This window comes from Cyprinus carpio, chromosome B15 (assembly GCF_018340385.1).
Source record: "Cyprinus carpio isolate SPL01 chromosome B15, ASM1834038v1, whole genome shotgun sequence".
Lineage (NCBI taxonomy): Eukaryota > Metazoa > Chordata > Actinopteri > Cypriniformes > Cyprinidae > Cyprinus > Cyprinus carpio.
The window spans coordinates 21,747,229-21,767,916 of record NC_056611.1 but is presented as its reverse complement, the minus strand read 5'-3'; the positions used below and the strand labels follow the sequence as shown (position 1 = coordinate 21,767,916).

Here is a 20,688-nt window from a genome sequence, read left to right as displayed (position 1 = left end):
TGACACTTTCCTTCAGTCCTCAGGTTTAAAGGTTCTGTGTGCCACATGAGTTTGGATTAAACATTTTTAAACATAATATATTATGTTATTGAAATTCTAAAGTCATATTCAAACATACCTGTAGGTTTACCTGCACAGAGAAGTCCTGCCAGAGGCACTTCATTTGAAATGTCTGCATAATTCCACATTTGGTAGCATTTATTTATCTATACATAGCTTAAGCGTGGCATTTTGTCAGAATGACAGAATTTGACATAGAACAGATATATAAATATATCTTACCTGTCAATCTAGAGGCAGACCAGTGTAGTTAGGGTGGTTACTTTGTGTTAGGATTGTGTTTATGTTTTTCTGGCTGTGTGTAGGGTTAAGTATTGCTCTGGACAGTGTTAAAAAAAAAAATCTGCTGAATATTTATTTATTTATTTTTTAAGTCTATAGTAAAACAAAATTTTAAATATATATTTCTCTTCTTTATTTCTCACAGCAAGTTTCTGTCCCCGGGTATTTATTTCCAGAGGCAGGTTTGGCTATTTAAAGAGAGATTAACCCTTTCAAAACCACTAATATTACATTGAATCAAATTAATTACATATAATTATTATAAAATTACAGCAAATATGATTTTAACCAACAATCAGGAGGCAATCAAGATCAATATACAGGTGCATCTCAATAAATTAGAATGTCGTGGAAAAGTTAATTTATTTCAGTAATTCAACTCAAAGTGTGAAACTTGTGTATTAAATAAATTCAATGCACACAGACTGAAGTAGTTTAAGTCTTTGGTTCTTTTAATTGTGATGATTTTGGCTCACATCTCAACAAATTAGAATACTTCATAAGACCAAAAAAAAAAAAAACATTTTTAGTGAATTGTTTGGCCTTCTGGAAAGTATGTTCATTTACTGTACATGTACTCAATACCACTCAAATTTTTGAATCGATTTTGCTTGACAATCCTCATAAGGCTGCAGTTCTTTCGGTTGGTTGTGCTTTTTCTTCCACACTTGTTCCTTCCACTCAACTTTCTGTTAACATGCTTGGATACAGCACTCTATGAACAGCCAGCTTCTTTGGCAATGAATGTTTGTGGCTTACCCTCCTTGTGAAGGGTGTCATTGATTGTCTTCTGGACAACTGTCAGAACAGCAGTGTTCCTCATGATTGTGTAGCCTAGTGAGCCAAACTGAGAGACCATTTTGAAGGCTCAGGAAACCTTTGCAGGTGTTTTGAGTTGATTAGCTGATTGGCATGTCACCATATTCTAATTTGTTGAGATAGTGAATTGGTGGGTTTTTGTTAAATGTGAGCCAAAATCATCACAATTAAAAGAACCAAAGACTTAAACTACTTCAGTCTGTGTGCATTGAATTTATTTAATACATGAGTTTCACACATTGAGTTGAATTACTGAATTAAATTAACTTTTCCACGACATTCTAATTTATTGAGATGCACCTGTAGATGAGTTTATTATTTATAGTTACATACCTTTTCCCATATTTAATCGGCTAATAATGATAGTCTGATGATTTTTCTTTTGTAACTAAAATTGTCTAATCAATATTTTATTTTATTTTAAAGGAGGATTTTTTTTTTTTTACATTTTTTATCGTTTGGATTTCCATTATTCTCAGCAACTATAATAAAACAATTACTACTGACTGGTTGTCTCTCAGTGTTAATAGTGCTTTGTTAACGTGTTACATTTTTATCAGCTCTACGTTGGAAGATGTTGTATATGATATATGTATTGTGAATGTGTAGCAGACATGCTATTAATAATACCCTGAATAATCAATGCCCCCACTCGCTCTGCAGACCTTCATTAGTCAATGAAGGTTAAAAATGAGTGGTGAGATATTTATGCGTCTGTAGAAAATCCAGTGCCCTAATTTATCTATATATTTTCTTTACTGTCTGAAGTGTTGTATGTATGCATAGCTGATCACGTTTTTTAAAGCTCCCAGTCTACAACTTATTTAAACTCATTCACAATTTATAAGCAGTTCTGCATGCCATTCTACTTTTTTGACTCTTTAGGAATACCTTCATCAGATCTAAATCAGGATTGCCTCAATTACCTCTAATTTGTTCCCACCGATGTTAGCCAATTCGCAAAGCAGGAATGTAGACTGGTGTGTTCCTGCTGTTCTTTTTCTACCATCTATGTTAAAAGTAATTTTACTGGAATGCAATCAATCATAAATCCTGGCACAGTGTATAAATTCCTGAAATGTTCTATGAGCACCATCAAAAGGATTCAAATCAAGCATCAAATGGACTGATTTTGTATCCATCACTTAAAATGAAATCCTTAGAGTACTGATTATTTTAAAGGCAACTAGCCTAATAATCAGTGTAAACCTTTAATTACATGCCACTGTTGGTTTGTGCAGTAGGCTATTTGTGGATGAAAAGGCCCAGATTTGTTACTTTCAGTAGGCTATATATTTATGACTCACGGCAAGTAGGCCTATTTTAGTGACAATCATTTTTTTCCTGCTCAGCATGTAGTTTAAAAAATGTGTGTTTACACTCCTATTGGGTGTGTTTTATTACTCTGTTATCTGAGTTGTGTATCATCACCACAAGGGGAGCTGTGCCATCTGTGTCAGTATGCTGTGTGTGCACTGTTTCTATTTTGACAGCAGGCCTACAGGCTAATGCTAGTGCTAATGAGCAGTGTAAACAACAGGCCAATCAACAACGGCCTTCTCACAGCCAATGGGAGGGGCTCAATTCGTCTGCAGCCAATCAGAGTACAGGATCTGTCATGAGCGTATTTACACCCACAGCTAAACATAGACAGAACAGGTGTGATGTAAAGAGATACTGATTTGATTTTTTCATTCTCGCTTTCATACCAAAAAAAAATTATTTTTTTTAAATTAAACAAATGTGTGTGTGTGTGTGTGTGTGTGTGTGTGTGTGTGTGTGTTTATATTAGCTTTATATTACCACCATATTAACATTTTACCAGGAAGCTACTGTTATATCGCCTTTATACTAGCCTATTGATCTACCTTTGTACTACCAAACAAATAAATGTCTTCTTTTCATATTCGTATTAGGCCCCCTAAAGTGGCACACAAAGAGAGAAAACATCATCTATTTTCCCAGCATGCCTTTGTCTCTCCACACTCCAGTGACATCACAGTCGATAGCGCGAGGCAGTCTTTTTAACAGGTGACGTCAGGACAGAGCGCAGTTCAGATTTGCTGAGTCCAACTGCACCTGTCTCGTTCCAGCATGATAATCTGCTAATCCTCACTATAGTGCTCCTATATCAACACTACATCACTAGAACATAGGCAACACAAATTAATCAAATAGAATTTACGGGAAAAATGACAATGAACAGTCGTTATTAATAGTATTATTATGATTATTATTAGCATTTTTATTTTGTTTGCCTGTTTATTTATTTAATTATTTATTATTATTATTATTATTATTTTTTTCGGGGGGGGGGGGGGGGGGTACTGGTAACGTAGTCTGTACTATAGTAGCCTATAGTATAGTATAGTATAGTATAGTATAGTATAGTATAGTATAGTATGGTATAGTATAGTAGGCCTATAGCTAATATTTTCAAGAAATATAGCTAAATAAATGTCGTTCATACGGTTTTATCTTACACAATTGAGAAACGGTCTAGTCCCAGCGGCAGATGAGATTACACGTCATATGTGAAACTTGATCGCTCTGATTATGTAATATGAACGTATTTTTGTTTGATCCCAATTTTTTAAAGGTCTCTTGAGGCTTTAGCGCTAATCCTCTCTGCGCATTGGATTAAGGCTGTAGCTATTGTCTGGATTCACAAGTGTCCGTCTAGGCCACGTTGCAATTGCCTCTTTCTCTATTAAACGTGTTATGAGAGGGGCATGATTCGGATTAAAGGGTTGACTAGCTTTTCACAGGTGAAGCCATGTTGCCTTGTCGAATTATTTGCGATCGCGCAAAATGTTTATTCGTTCAACATAACTTCTCATAAGTGAGATTTGATAATAATAATAATAATAATAATAATAATAATAATAATAATAATAGATTTAAAAAATGGCGTAGGCTATAGGCCTATTTCCTCTGTTAACAACATAGGCCTAGTATTTGGAATAATAGCTAGCCTAGGTGTTGAGTTGGCACCAGTAAAGATATATGCTACTTGTGATTTTATTCATCGGTTACTCAATTTTCATTCAGAGTCTACTCAAAAACATTTATTTATGTGTGTATTCATTTATTTCGCGTACAATCTTCGTATCGTAGGCACACAGTAGCTTTTCGTTTATTTTCAGGCTATAGGCTATGTCTTCGATTTATAGTGCTGCTTTGTTGCTACAGAAAATGTTTTTATCATAATATCTTAATATAGGTTACCTAACTGAAAACTGCTCACGTTTGTAATATTTACTGGAAAGCGCAATGGCGGATGTTATAGCTGGTACAAAAGGAGGCAGAGCGGCTTTGGTTTCTACGAGCGGTCGGGGAGAGCAGTGCTCTGGGAATTGAAACCCAAATCCACTTGTAATCTTGCAACAGTATCGGGCATAATTGGCCGAGGAGAGCAGATTAAGATTGATGAGACGTTAAAGTGGCTCTTTGGAGTTCAGGGGGATCGATAAATATCCCAATTTTAAGAGCCTCTCCTCACATCCAGGACAGACCCGTGGGCTGCTACAGGGGTGAACTAATAAAAGACAGAGGACTGGTCAAAGAGAAAAAAAGAATAGAGAGAGAGAGAGAGAGGGCGCGCATTTGGGATTAGATCCTAGTCATCTGACCGGGGGTCAAAACGTCTGTAAATATTTTAATAATGTTTGTAAGGTCAATTTTACAGGTTTCATATCATCAAAAGGGAATTTCAACGACTGATTTGATTAGGAAGCGCATAAATGCGTATCACTCACAAATGATTTGTTCTGTAGGAAAATAATGAAAGAAAGTTACTGTGAAATTATTGCCGTTAGGCCTCATAGAAAAGCTTACCTATTAAAATAATTGGAGGGATTTTTTTCTTTCTTGATAAAGCCTAATGTCATATAGCCAATGCATCAGTTTGGAGGACTAATCGCGTAATTACTGAAATTATTCGCTTTAACAATTTACATATTTTCCAAAGGCTATTTCATTTTCATGCGCATGCAAAACTCTGCATTATATTTAGCCTATCTTTTGATTAGATAATAACAAAATATTACTAAAACATTTTACTAAATTAAACTATTTTTGGTGTAAATCGACATTATTTTAAATAAACTAGGCTACGTAAGATTTCTTTTGAACGACACACATCATCACGCCAGTAGGCTATCACCGTCGTGTCCAAGTCTACAAAACTGTATTCGAAAAGACACGCTTAAAAATATTACAAACATTCTAAAGAAATGTCTCAAATTGTTTAATGTAGGCTATGTGTGTGGTTGTGTATAAATACATCAGCTACTAACTTTCATTACGCATCGTTTGTTGGTGACTGCCTTGCGATAAATTTTTTTCCCCTGTGAAAATAAAAATCTATTTCCTTGTTATAGGCCCTGTTGTTTTGAGCACCCCGGCCCAGCTTATTGCCCCGGTCACTGTAGCTCGTGGGACTCTCTCGATCACCACCACGGAAATCTATTTTGAAGTGGACGAAGATGAGCCAGCCTTCAGACGCATTGATGCCAAAGTAGGTTGCATTTGTGTTATGTATTTGCGAGTGTGTACATGTGAAAACACCAAGCAGAATCGCATTCCTAATGACGTGGAATAAAATAAAATAGCATAAAGTGTTTAACAATCTTACATCTTTATTAAAACAATCATTTTTTAATACGTTAAAAATAGCCTTTTTTTCTAAACCGAGGCCCATGCCTTGAATGCCCCGTGAGGCCAAGCAAAAATACTGTTCTTGCTTTTATTTTAAAAAGGCTTAGGATAATTGTCGTTTTTACTAGACCTGCATTCACGACCAAATATCAGTTACGATTATGATTTATGTACAATTATAGCCTATATAAAATGAACCAAAGCTTGCGCGTTTAAAACTCATAATCGCTTAAATCGGCAGTCCTCACTTTTGTATCAATTACATGGAATAACTTTGAGTGAAGAAAATATAGTTTAAAAAGTTCTAAGTTAAAATGACATTATTGTAACATTTATAAATAAAGGGGTGCATTTCTGATGTGTAAAACTGTCCTGAGAGATTTGAATCGTTAAGCCACACATTTCTGCAATCCATATCAGTTCATCTTTGTCCTTATTTCAACAGTCACTGTTCACAGGAAGAAATGTTCTCTCTTATTTTCTTTTTTGGTGTTTTCCACGCTTTTTTATTTTGTAAGAACCAGACTAGATCGTTTCATTTTTATGCCGAAGATCCAGATGCTTAAAGATCCCCAAAAATCGTACCTATTCTTACACTGCAGTATTTATGCATCATGAATCATTATTTGGACACAAATATTAATTTGTTTTTATTAACTCTTTAAATAAACTCAGAGACAGATATAAAAAAAAAATCAAATCACAAAAATTTATATTCCAGTGTATTTCAAGTGCATTATTTTCAGGTATATTTTTTCATTTATATATTCTCAATTTCAGCCTTTTATCATGTAAGCAAGGTACAAACAAAACGTTCGAATATACTTTAAATAAGAATTCAAGTATGCGTATGGAATGTTTAGGAACGTAACAAATAGTACCATCAAAATGTAAACTTTAGAATTTTGCCATTGACAATAGATTAAATCGCTGATGCAGGTCTAAATGTTTTTTTCTTCTTCAGAAATAATCCAGACGAATGATAAAACAGGTGAAATTATACTTCTATTTACGTGTCACAGAACAACATTCACAACTGCAGACCACCGGATTCACAAACTACAAATGTGTCTATTTACAGTATAAAATGTACAAGTTGTATTCTGTCACGTAGCTTTGTGTAGGTATAACGTGTTGTTGGGCAGGGCTCGTAAAAAGAAAAGAAAGAAACAGTAATACTGACAGGTCACCATTCATTTTGATTGTTGATACAGTTTGCTCCCTCCTTAAGACACATTAATGTCACGTGAAGAATTTTTAAACGGAGCTCTCTACAATATTTTTACAACAAAAACAACGTGGGTTGGTTTCAACAGTGACCATTTTGTGGAAGAGTTCCTGATTAGCATCGTCTCTAGGCCTCAGAACTTTGATCAGGCAGACCTCCTATTCACAAACATTCCGTTTATTATTATTTTTTTTACCTCAGAGTTTCTCCAGGCTTTTAGGGTTGGTTAGAATTTCTCTCGCCAGTCGCCAAGTCTGTTTGGCAGCGTTTTCGAGGCCCGAATGTGGCTTTCCTTGGAAAAGGTCTAGGTTTGGCAGGAAATAATGGGGGCATCTCCTGCACTGCAAGCACGAAATGAGCTGCAATAAAATCCCGTTCAGTCGATCCCCGAGGCAGTTCTCGTCCCAGTCCGACTCGCGCGGGTGTTTCTCGCACTCGTAAGACACAAGAGTTTTCATGTGGTAGTTGTTGAGAGGCTGCCCGGGAAGTTCAAGGTGACGGTCGCGCAACGTCTTGAGCAGGGACAGGCATTTCTTCCTGCACCCTCCCAGGAGCAGGCGGTTCTCCGCTTCGGCGAACTGCAACACCCAGGCATCGCTCTCCGCCGAGCTCTGCTTCCCGTTCAACGAGTAACACTCCTTCGATAAGAGATTGAAACCCTCGGCTTTGACTTCTGCCACTCGGTTCGGACCAGGCCACGGGATGTGCGGCAGCGGCCAGTGGGCAGCGCTGCGCGGCCATATCCCGGTGCACTTGAACGCGGGGGTGATCTGAACCACGTATCTGTCTCTGATGCGTAATTTCACCTCGCTGGTGTCCGCGACCATTTTAACCACGTCCCTGTAGCTGCACTTATCCACCGCCTGCGCCACGAGCGTCTGGAACCTGGAGCGGATCTTGCGCGCGGACAGGTATCCCGAAGCCGTGATGAACTCGACCCAGAGGGACATGCTTCTCTTCCGCCCGTCGCTCAGCTTGAGCACGGCGCAGCCCGGCAGAGAGCCGTCGTCCACGAAGTTGAAGACCCCCATCTGGTTCAGATACAGGACCACCTCGAATTCTGTAGGGGAGATGACCTCGAGCCCCTCGAAGCGGTTATCCATTTCGTTTAAGGAGCTGATAAAGCGGGGCTCCTGGACCTCCACCTCCTTCAGGACATCTGAGACCACCTTGCACACCTCCCGGATGGTCTTGGAGATGGCCGCCTTCCGAGACTGGCATTTCTCGTTGTAGTATTTATTGAGATGATACACCAGCTTGGCCTGGGCGGCGATCATATTTGGACAGAGATCCGGGTTGTACACCGGAGTCTCGCAGTAACCCGAGGGATCCAACGCGGCTGTTTGTACAGGAGCCAATTTTAGAGAAGAAAGTGGACTATTTAGAGGAAAAAGGGGGGATTATGAAATAAAAAATAGCTTTTTATTTGTGCGTGGAGCACATGCACAAAGTCGGGCAGTTAAATCATCAGCTTCTGTTTTCAGTTGCGACCAAAAAAAAAGTCAAACCCCTTGCAATTCAGCAACTAAAAGTCCTTACGCACGGATCAGTAGTTCAGCAAACCTCTTGTATCCACTTGCGGTGTCTTTTCTCTGTTTGCAACAAGGGTTAGAAAGTGCAGGGTGCTCTTAAGTGTGTGTCCTAGCTGTGTTGGTGTGTTTAAGACTCCGAACTCACTCCTGTGAAATTATAAAGGGAGGGTTTGAGAGCAGCTCGTCCAATCACGGTTCGAGTCGTCACTGCCTTCAGTTTATTGACGACAAATTAATCCTCCGCTTTTATACACAACCAAATCTTCTGGTGGAAACACACCTACACTTTGGAGGGAGAAGATACAGGTTTATTCGCGATATATGCGGGATTTTCCTGCAATTCTTATTAGATACAGACTTTGCCTGTTATTATTTGTTTTCTTTTTAACATAAATAATTTCATTTCATACGTTTGAGTATAGAATATTTAGGATGTATACATTTGATATACATTTTAAGAGTTTCTTTATCGTTCTGGATCTGTAGGGTATTACAGTTTGACGAAAATATCTTTTGTATTTTTTTTTCTCTGTAGTTTGACATGCATAATGTTTTTCGTTGACCTGTTAATTAGATTTTTCTTTTGGTGTTGTAGTATTGTTTCAAATGTTTTAATGTCTTCATTTGATATTATATTGCTACATTGCGTTCTATTTCTTAATAGTGTATGTTATTTAAAATTCGATTTGAATATTATACTAATAGAGATATTGTTTTAATTATTTTGCGTTATAAATATGGTAATAGATATAATGGTAGGCTAAACATGGCACGTCTCAGTACCGAACGCCGGAATCTTTTCTTTCATTTTAAATAGCCTATTTCAAACATTAATCCGTGTTATTTATTTTCTTATAGGACGGCAAATGAAGCTTTAGGTTCATTTAGGTTAAAGTGTTGTCGTCTTACTAGCTTTGTATAACATCTAAAAATTATTAGGATAAGTTTTTGTGAAGTTCATTGTTAAATGAAGATGAAGGCCTTTATAGTTTAGCTAATTTGCGTTAAGGCTTTTTTCCTAACAAATAAAAAATGTGTCGCATGTTGTGTCTAATTAGTTATTTTAATTTCTAATTATTTAAAAAAAATAATATTGCTTAAAATTTAATTTTTGCATAAAATATAAGACATTCCAGAGTGGTGTAGCAAATGAAAAGGAGAAGCATCTTTTTGATCTTTTTAATTCGTCTTTCACGAACGTTTTCTTTCATTTTATTTCTAATTTAAACTAGTTCTTTATTTGTTCGATGGGAAGAAAAATATTATCCTAGAAATTGTAACTTCTTTTATTGTTTTAAATTAACTCTAGTATCTAGTATAGATTTTTCTGTTCTTGTTCAGTGTCCAAATCAAAGTTCGTTTTAATAGCGTTTAACTTTTTGGAGTGTTAGTGTCTTTCAAAATCTCCTGCTTTTATAACGTGTCTGTATTCTCTTATTTTAACATTTCATCCTAATTTTTTTGTTTCGGCGGATTAAACGCTAAAACATTCCACTGTTAACGTCAGGAAATATTCGAACGGTTTGAGATAAACTTCCTCAGGTCACAATGTCTGGAAAAATCTTGTGTATCATTGCGCGAAATGCAGAAACACCTTTCTCGCGATATTATATGAAATCAAACAACAAAACAAGAGAACACCTCGTGTTTACATGTTTCGTGCTCTTTTCAGATCATCCCCATCTCACGACGCTGCGCTTATCGCACTCATTACGAGTAAAAAAAAATATTCAAAAAAAAAAAAAAAAAGAGATAATAAGAGACCAGTTTAGATGTTTTAATAAATATAAACTGTGATGTTTATACACATTTTGTAGATATTTCTATAGGAAAATCTGTTTCAAGCACATAGAGCAGATTGTTATAGGTCACTGTACTGAGGCATCACAGTCTGTTGGCTCCAGCCCTCACTGTAGTCTTCTTGGCTCCTTCTGCTTGGATGATTTTGCCAACCATAATTAATAGAGCTCTGCTGTTTGCAGGCAAAAATCACACTTATCAGTTCGCATTCTTCTCTGTCATGAAAGCAAAGTAAATGCTGTTTGGGCCTTTGGCAGGGATTAGGTATGTAACACTATATTTAAAGCAAACATTTTATTATTATTTTTAAAGCATGTATTCAATTACTGTATGTCTAATTTATCAGATATAGTTTAAATTCATTCTGGACTGCTGTACATGCATTAGGTGACAAAAAACTTGGGAGTTTTTTTTTTTCATGGGGGGGGGGGTGTGATTTGACAAAAGAAAAGGAGAAGCACTTTGTTACATTCAGATTTTTGTGTGTGTATGTGCTATCTGTTTAACCCTTCTTCCACCTGAACCACCTCTCTCTCTCCCTCTCTCTTTCTCTCTCTCTCTCTGTCTCTCATGCACACACACACACACACACACACACACACACATTACATGGCAGGTACCCAACCATATCAGATCAGACGGTCTCCCTCCCTTCACTGGTTCATGCTCTGATGTGTTCAGCTTTTTGTATGTCTGAATTAGTTGCTTGTCTATTGTTTGCCAGTGTGTTACAGTAAATAGCAGCACACTGTTATAGTATCTGGCATAATTTCATCTCGGATTAGATCCTGTTAATATTTTAACACTCCCACACTCAACACTGGAAATTGGCCTATTGCAAATGAAGAATGTACTTCATGGAACGGAACTCAAGTTGGTGTTTATCAGTATTTCCATTTCAGCATTTTATGATATCATAATACATAATTGTCCAGGATCAGGTCCAAGTGTTTGATTTTATAAACAAACTTAAAAAAAAAATAATGAGAGCTATTCAGTATTGGAAACTTTAATGCTGCATCTTAAATCATTTGAATACAAAACCATTCAGTATATTTATATGTGACTCAAGTGTCCTGTTAAGTGTGACCTGGAGGCACTTCAAATCCCCCTTGACCTCGAACCCCCTCTCCTCTCACGCACTCTGCGTCTGCACAACATTGCGATCTGTGTGTCTTCGTGACATAACACACTATCCACAGGCTTTGCTGTGATATATGAGGATGTGACAACAGTATGACTGCTATTCCTGACCCAGCGAATAGGATTGCTGATTGTGTAAATCAATACAATGACTCCGGCTTCTGCCACATTTTGGACGAGCATATGACCCAAGAAACATTTAGCTTGTTGAAGGCCTCTTTGTTCTGGCGTTTTCTTGCCAATGATCTCTTCATCTCGTTCTGAAGAGCGTTTCTCCTGTCAAAATGGTCATGCGTGCTGATAAAGGCCCTTGTCAAACACGTGTGCCATGTTTAACTGCCACAGAATAGTATTGTTTTTAAACAAATTGATGATTATAAAATGAAGATCTTAGAGTTGGTGCGGGTTTTTAGTCACCATCTTTCAATTTTTAATTTAGCAATTTGCAAAATGTAAATATTATAAATGAAAAATAATTTCAGTGTTTTTTAAAAGCGGAATATTAAATAACAAACATATATATATTAATCATATTCCTTTTTTTAATTGTTTATTCATTTTTAAATTTATGTTATGTTTATTATAACTTGACATTTAAAGTGTGATTTTTTTCTGTTTCTTTGATTCCTTTTCTTGTTTTTATGTCTGTATAAGAAGATTTTAATATTTATGAAATACATTGCAGACAGTGCTGTAGTTTTTGCCTCACTGTATTTAATTAGAATCCCTCTCATTAACAATCAACATACTAATAATAAAAAAAAAAAACATAATGGGACAACATTAGATAGCACTTCTGTGTGGCCAGAACATTGTATGCCAATATTAATAGTACCAAGAGAGTTATTCACAGATTTGAATATATCAAGAGCTTTAGAGAGTCCTAATTGAAGTTAATAGTAATTCTCCACACTGATATTAATAATCCTATTATTCAGTGACAAAAGAAGGTCAGCTCAGCTTTATTTCATCATCATTCACAGACAGTTCTTTACACTGATCCCATCATCATTTTGCGACAGCGGAAAAGAAAAAAAAAGAATAGCAAAAATGGATCTGAGCCAAAAGGCGTCGCTAGGTCAAAGCACAGATTATCGAGTGCACTTAATGGAGTGGAGAAGTCAAATATAAATCATATTAAAGGCCCTGCCATTTAAGACAAGCAATATTAGCGTGGAACTCAACGCTGGTGGGGATTGCATTATACAAGATGGACACTTATTATGACATATCCCTTTCAGCTTCCTGCAAATGGATATCCAAATTGTCATTGAGTTTTCTTCTGAAGCGAATTTGGTTATTCCAGGCAATATGGCCACACTGCAGGGCTCCCAGTTAATTTCTCTTGCCTATCGGCTGTCAGCCCCCTACCTCTCACGCTTTGAATTCTCTCCCGCCATTTGTTTTATTTTCCATGCTGTACTAGAAGCCTCCTCTCAGGGGGAGGTTGGGAGAAGAGGACAATACCCACCCTGTAAAATGCAGAATTTTTTTGAATAGCGGACTAGATAGGCTAAAGCGAATCTGTAACCCTCAAGTGCAAGGGAGAGAGAGGAACGTTGGAAAATTAATCACTTTTTTGAGCTTTGCCATCACCCTTTCACCCCCCACAGCAATATGCATTGCTTGTCAGCTTCTCTGATTAATGACGTGCATTTATTTGCATAGATTTAGCATTGATTTCATTAGTTTATTCAAAAAAGGACCTTTTGATTTTAATGTCCTTTAATCCGAAATTTTACGCATTTGAGATTTTTTGAGGCGTGTTCACTTAGATGCTCAGGAGATGTTGTGTATTCACAAAATCAGCTAGTCTACATTAAAGGGATAGTTTGCATAAAAATGAAAAATTGGGTAATTTACTTACTCTCATGTAATTCTAAACCTGTATGACTTACTTTCTTCTGTGGAACACAAAAAAAAATATATTTTTTTTTTAAAAAATGTATTGTGCATATTTCCCCATCAATACAATGAAAGGCCTGTGTTGTTTTGGACCCCATTGACTTTCATTGTTAAAATAAGTTTGAAATGTCATGAGGTTGAATAAATGTTTAAATGTTTACATTTCTTGGTGAGCTTTACTTTTACATTTCTGTAAACTGTTCAAACTTTCCAAAGTTTCCCATGAAGCATCATTTCCATTTTGTATTCAGCAATCGAATCCCAAAAATTAAAATTGTGTCATTGTGTCAATTGTTCCAAACCTGTATGACTTACTTTCTTCTGTGGACCAAAAAAGGAGATATTTAGCAGATGCTTTTATCTAAAGCAACTTACAGTGCATTCAGGCTAACATTTTTTACCTAACATGTGTTCCCTGGGAATCGAACCAACAACTTTTTGTGCTGCTAACACAATGCTCTACCACTGAGCCACAGGAACACTGATATTTTGGAAAATTTATTTGTGAGCTTTTTCCCCCTCCATACAATGAAAGTCCTGTGTTGTTTTGGACCCCATTGACTTTCACTGTTAAAAAAAAATCCTTAAAATATATTTTTGGTTCTGCAGAATAAAGCAAGCCAAAAAGTTTGAAATGTCATGAGGTGAATGAAACTTTTCAAACATTTGAAAGATTCCAATGAAGCATCATTTCTATTTTGCATTCAGCAAACGAACCTGTTTATTTTCATCTGTTTGTTTTCAAGTGGCGTACACAAATCCCAAGCTCAGTAAAACACCTTTAACAAGCGGCCGCCACAAGACACCAACCTCTTCAGCTGCCTGTGATTAATCTTAATGTCTTGGAGACATCCCATGTTTAGAGGTTGAGTCCGTAATCATTCGCTCACTGACCCGATGATACTCAACCAGAACATCCTCTCAACAGCCCCGGTGAGGACAATGCCTTGATGCATTTCAAATTAATTATACCACCCTATTCTGAGAAGCATGTGCGCTCAACAGCCGGTTCTGGAGGGCGAAAACAAAGAGAAAGAAAACGAGAGAAAAAGACTGCGTTTTTTTTCCCCAGGTTGGGGGCTCGGGTAATGAAATGCTGGTGGTTGAAGCCCATGATGAAATTAGGCCATGTAACCCAAATAAGGGATGAAGGCTTCATAATTGCCAGTCCTTGAGATCTGAGGTGCTGGGTGCCAACTGTCAGAGCTGGGCTAATGATGACAAATGTCTCTCTATGCAAATTGCAAAAGGGAGGAGAAAAGGTAGAAGGGGGGAAGAAGCCGCCGCAGGAGAGTGAGAAAAAACCGAAAAGAAAGTGAGCAAACTGCAAAGTAAGACAGGTGCTTTCTAGCGAAACGTCTCGTGAAGCGGTAAAGACTAGATAGAGCCTTCAAGAGAGGGAGGTTACTTTTTCTGTTGCTTTAAAGTATAAGAACAGTCAAATCCATTAGATAAATCACTGCAGAACTTAGTAGGACAGACATTTAAATTACATTTTTAATCTTTCAACAGTAGCGTTTCTCAATGCACGTGTGACCTAAACTTGTATTAATGTAGAGTTACTGCCAAAACAAAATGCTAAAAATACCCAAATCATTTGTAATCCTGCAACTCTCAGCTGCTTATTTTATTGCTCTGTCACAAAGAAAGTCATAAATGTGTCTGCACTTATAGGTTAGCCATTGAAAAAGCAAGAACCTATAGTGATGCAGTGAGGTCCAGCTTTCCCCAATTTGTTGCATGAATGGCTTTTTGAAAAGGTTCCCACTTGCTACAAAGGAAGCCCCCTTTTTTGTTTGCCCTCTCCCCATCTGTGTCATCTGTTGTGAGGGGGGCGGTTTCTGTTCGAGGGAGGAGGCGGGACCAAGGGGGGCTCCCTGGTGACCGGGGCCAGTTGTTTTATGGACTCGACGTACTGGCGCAGGCAGTTCATAAGTTGCCAGTTCCTTTGTGTAAGACGACAGGCTGACACGTGGGAGGCGACACGGCCATATTGACGTATATCATTTCCATTAATAACGCGGACGAGCCCCCCGCCTCGTTTCCGCCTGCTGACTTATACAGAGAATCCCTCCACAATGACACTTAACTGACAATGTGAAATGGAGAGCCGACTGGCTGGGACTGATTTGGATGTTCTTTTATGAAGATTTAAGATTTGCAAAATTACTGTAAAAGTGGCAAAGTAATCAAAGTTTGTCACAATATTTTTGCACAATTTTAATGTCAGTACATGTTATATATATGTATGTGTGTGTGTGTGTGTGTGTGTGTGTGTGTGTGTGTGTGTGTGTGTGTGTGGCAAAGTAATCTAAATTTGTTGCATGTATATATATATATTATATATAATATTTATTTTGATTTATTATGCATATCTTAAACTAAAGCTCTACAAATCTGACTGGTAACAGAAGCAAGACACTGTTTTCCATAATGCTGCGACATATGGAGCTAGTGGCCGGTGTTTTATATTACACGCTCATTAACACCACATGAGCTGTTTTGTGACGCTGACACGTAGCCTTAGTGTAGGTTAAAATGATTGATATCCTTACCTCTGCTTTATGTCAAAGTCTGATTTCAGGGCCAAATGAATTAGGAAGCTCATTTTATGGTCAGTGGTGCTTTTAAGAGCAGGCAATGACAAAATGACCAGTTAATCGGTTAGCATGTTTTAAGCTAAGCTAGCGTCTGATATTTACATTTTGATAGCCTATAACAGATCGAAAGGGGCAAATTTGTTTTTAATTCTCAGATGGTATCTTGATTAGGATTATATGTTGATTGATAAACTTAAGCAAGTTTGAAAATATGTTAGCATTTAGCTATTTAGCATTTTTCCATCTGAATCAGTGTGAAAGATCCCAGACTCAAAGGCATAATATTGGCCTCCTGTTATAGTGTTTTGTTGGATTTTTTGGGGTTCCAGCTTGTGGTGGCTCTCGACTGGCCTCATTACTATAGCGGTTGAGCCAGCCGCCTTCCATAATCAAAATTCAGTAGGTGTGCAGCTCCTGCTGAAACTCCTGGAGAGGGCAGGGGAAGAGCTGACATACCGCTTCCTGCCTTGAGGGCTCTCTCTGCACACTGGAACAGCCCTCGGGCTAAAAGAGCCATCCTGATGACCACGTGCTCTCCTTACGATAAAACATTCAGCATCCTAGGCATTTTATAGTCTGCTTTAAAAAATAAATACAAATAAAAAAATGAAGAAATTAAGGAAAAAATATGACATTAGACATGACATTCAGAATAATAAAGTAGTGCTGTCAAACGATTAATTGTGATTAATCGTGTCCAAAATATAAGTTTTTGTTTACATAATATATGTGTGTGTACTGTGTATATTTAAATACACACACATGCATGTATATATTTCAGATAAATGTTATTTTATATATTAAATATATTTATTTATAATATAAATTATATGAATATAAATATAGACATGTAAATACATGTAAATATTTTCAAAATATATACTGTATGTGTGTGTATTTATATACACATAAGCAATATACACAGAACACACACATACAATATATTATGCGAACAAAAACTTTTATTTTGGATGGGATTAATCACAGATTAATCATTTGGCAGCACTATAATAAAGGTGTTTTTTTTGCATATTTGTGTATATGCGCATTTATATTGCTGGTACCACTATTTTTTAAAAGCAATAAGACAGACAAGGGGCTGCATTTATTTGATTAAAAAAACACTAAAAACAGTAATATTGTAAAATAATATTACAATTTAAAGTAAAGCTGTATTCTTAGCAGCCATTACTTCAGTCTTCAGTGTCACATGATCCTTCAGAAATCATAATCTTTGCTGATATTTTGCAGAAATTTTTTTATTTATTTATTGAGCAGTGTGTGTGTGTATGTGTATATATACACGCACACACACACACACACACACACACACACACACACACACACACACACACACACACACACACACACACAAACATGGGCAGTATACAATATATGTTCTGACTTCTGCACTACACTGTGCTGAAATTCAAATGATTCTATTATTGTGTCAATTTAGCTGTTGGCGGGGCTGTGCACGCACAAAAACAGGCAGAGGTGTTGACACCATCTGACGAACGCGGATTAGCCATTTACAGAAGCTGTAATATGATAGGTCAAGGCAGGGAGGCGCTTCCTGTACGACTCCGGTTTGGCGTAATGAATGATTGACAGGAGAAGGAGAAGCTGCCAGTCGCCGGCAGAGGTGCAGGCTTGATGGCTGCCGCAGAGCTCCGTGGATCCCTTGATCACAGTGGGCCGCTCCCCTTTCATCCGTGCCCACAGCTCTGCCAGGAAAAGCTGCTTTCCCTCCCCCCACCTCCTTTTCATTTTTTATTCCCCCTAATTTACACATTTAAGACTTTTTATTTGCTTATTTGCAATTCTCTTTTTATTTCATTTTTTTTTTGGTTGGAGGGGGCTAGAGAAACTTCACTCCCACTTTCTCTCTGCCTCCCCTCCTTCCATCTCGCTTTCTCTGACTAGGAGTCTTTCTCTTTCTTCTCGGTTTGCCTTTGGGCGATTAACTAATTTCAGGCTCTGTAATTGCAGCGTGTTGTACACCTGCCTGCTATTAATTCTCCCCCGTCATTCACTCTCTCCTTCTTAATGAGATATTATTGTAATTATTGTTATTATGGTGTTTGGCGTAATTAACGTGATTGATGTTGGTGCTAGGGGAGGGTTTATTTTGGCATTTGAATAGATGAGGGGATACTCTTCGTTCACACAAGACGTGACCGAAGTGCACTGGTTCATTCCTCTAGTCATACATAATGGATCCAGTAAAGTTGAAGGTTATTGTTTCCGAAATATCACATCCTCTTAAACTATTATTCATGAGTATGTGAACCAAACTGCAAGTTCTGGTTTGGATGATGCACCACATGTTGCTGTTTTAAGACTAGACAAACAATGGCCAGTGTGGAACTTTGTTTCGATTCGTCACTCGGACCTTGTGAAATGCAAATGTGTCCATCTTTCGAACGGAGGGCTGAGGCTTTTGCCCGGTCCGATTTAAGTCAATCTGTTTTGTTTGAGGACAACAAAAAGTTCTCAGTTCATTTGATCCCAATTCCAATTGTTTTGGTATTTTGTGGCTGATGGGAATACAAAAGGAGAAAAGGCAGAAGGCCCAGAATCATTGCTTCCAAGCACTGGCAATCCAATTAGAGGTTTGATAAGGGTCATATTAAGGGGTCTTCATGCTAGAGGTTTTTGTAGTGTGTGTGTTTGTGTGTGTGTATACGTAGTATACGTAGTGTATACAAGGTATGGACAAATACCGTTTTTTTTTGTGTGTGTGTGTGTTATTATTTCGTTTTATTTAATGTCATTCAATTTCTTGTCACTCAAACAGTAGAGCATGGCACTAGCAATGCTAAGGTCATGGCTTTCGATTTCCAGAGAAAGCAAGAACTGTTAAAAAATTTAAATGTGTACCTTGAATACTAATAATACTCTTGTCCCCCAAAATCTCATTCTGCTTGCATTAAAACGCAAAAGCTAGGCCGCACTATAGCTATGTTGTTTTCTGTGTATGTATGAAAGGCTATAGTCAAAGCAATATTTCTGGACAGGTGTTAGATACCTGCTGTTTTAATAGGCAGATTCCCCTTGAGGTCTCATTATAGCCCATAGTCTAGGGCAAAAGAACAACCCCATCTCTCAATTATATTCCCCTACAGCAGATGTCCTTGGTTCATATTTATATAAGTTTAAGTCGAAACTCTAGTCTGCATTCCATAAGTCCTGATGTTTAGATACCCAAGACCTTAGGACTTAATGAACAACATATTTCAGGTTGCCTGGAGTTGCAGGGACCCTGTTCTTGACATTGCATGTGAGCGAATGGCAGGGGCTTTTGTTTGTCCTCTTCCCAAGCCGTGGATCTTTGAGTGGGTGACAGCCATTTAACGCCACACGACCTGCGTCTCAAGAGCCACCGTCAGGGCCCTCTCCAATCCGGTTAAGTACAATTACCATTCATGCGCTTTCCATGCTGCTTTGAACTGCTCCAGCCCTGTGACCCCTGCAGAGTTTGGATGTTGGCAAGAAACACACATTTTACTATAAATATAAGAGTTTAAAACACTTAAATGTTGTCTTAAAACCTCTTGATTAGTTGATGATGGCTTATAGTTTGAGCTCCAGTGATAATGGAAATAATGAACTGTCAAGCGGGTAATAAATAAAAACACAAACCAGAAATTTCACGTCAGTTTTTAAGCTCTACAGAGGCTTTTTGTGAAAGTTCGATGTTGTGAGTTCTGTGGCAGTCATTTTTTATCTTTTAAATATTTCTGTCATCATGTTTCCTCCCCAATAACTCCAGCCTTTCTCCTCTCAGAGTCTATTGAACGCCCCAGTGCATTCAATCGTGTTCAAAGAAAGAGCTGAAGAAAGGATGGTGCATAATGCTTAATAGGTGCTTTAGTATTTCTGAAGTTTTCATAGCTTAATCTGTTCTGAAAAGCTCGGCAGAGAGAAAAAGGCCCTGCAAATGGCCCTCAGAGTTAATTTGATGTGACTTCTGTACAATAAGGCTGGCGGAACGCTAGAAGTCCATTCTGCCACGTTACCTTTTCTTCCATCCTCCTTGGACCCTTGGAAACCACTGCCTAAATGTTTCATAAGACGGCCTGTGTAAGCCACTCAAGTATTCTCTTCCTACAATGCCTACTTTAAGACTATTATTACACTGCGCTTGAGCCAGAGGAGAGGATACAAATAGCAAAGCTTCAGTCTCTCTTTGTTGCAAGTCTGGGATTGATTTAGCACAATTGGGAGAGTCGTTGTGTTCTAAACACACTCATTGTACGCCTCATTTCTCCCCTTTTGCCTTTGTTAAAGTCTCGGCTTCAATTTTTGTTGATAGCAGAGGCCCAAACACAGTGTGTGCTTACTTTGGCTATTGCATATGAATAGATAGCTGGCCCCATGAGAACACATTACTTTGAGACTTTGATTGCTATTAAGAATTTCTCTGTTTTAGTTTTGAAAATGTGGAGTTTGCAAAAATAATTATTCTCATTTAGGTTTCACTGAATGCGTTCTCCCTTCTGCTATTGGTCAGGGTAACCAATAGTCCCGCCCCCAAACTCAGGCCATTGGTTGAGCCAATTTTGCTATATCAAGCTGCTCTGGTTTCTTAAACAAACAAAGCAAAATTTTCATGTTAAGGAGTAATTAATGGCTTTTTTTTATAGTCAACTCTGCA

At 37.6% G+C, this 20,688-nt stretch overlaps 1 protein-coding gene and 1 pseudogene across 1 annotated transcript; one reads left to right on the top strand and one right to left on the bottom strand.

Annotated features, from left to right (window-relative positions):
• Nucleotides 1-20,688, top strand: part of LOC109076556 — a 247,798-nt pseudogene that overhangs the window by 165,654 nt on the left and 61,456 nt on the right.
• LOC109072287 (putative nucleotidyltransferase MAB21L1) lies at nt 5,782-8,731 on the bottom strand. Its single transcript, XM_042739797.1, has one exon. It carries the CDS (start codon nt 8,323-8,325, stop codon nt 7,246-7,248), a length of 1,080 nt encoding a protein of 359 aa, XP_042595731.1. The 5' UTR covers nt 8,326-8,731; the 3' UTR covers nt 5,782-7,245.

Bases quoted from the DNA above. Each gene is read 5' to 3' on its own strand.
- LOC109072287 (XM_042739797.1), bottom strand. From the start codon at position 8,325: ATGATCGCCGCCCAGGCCAAGCTGGTGTATCATCTCAATAAATACTAC.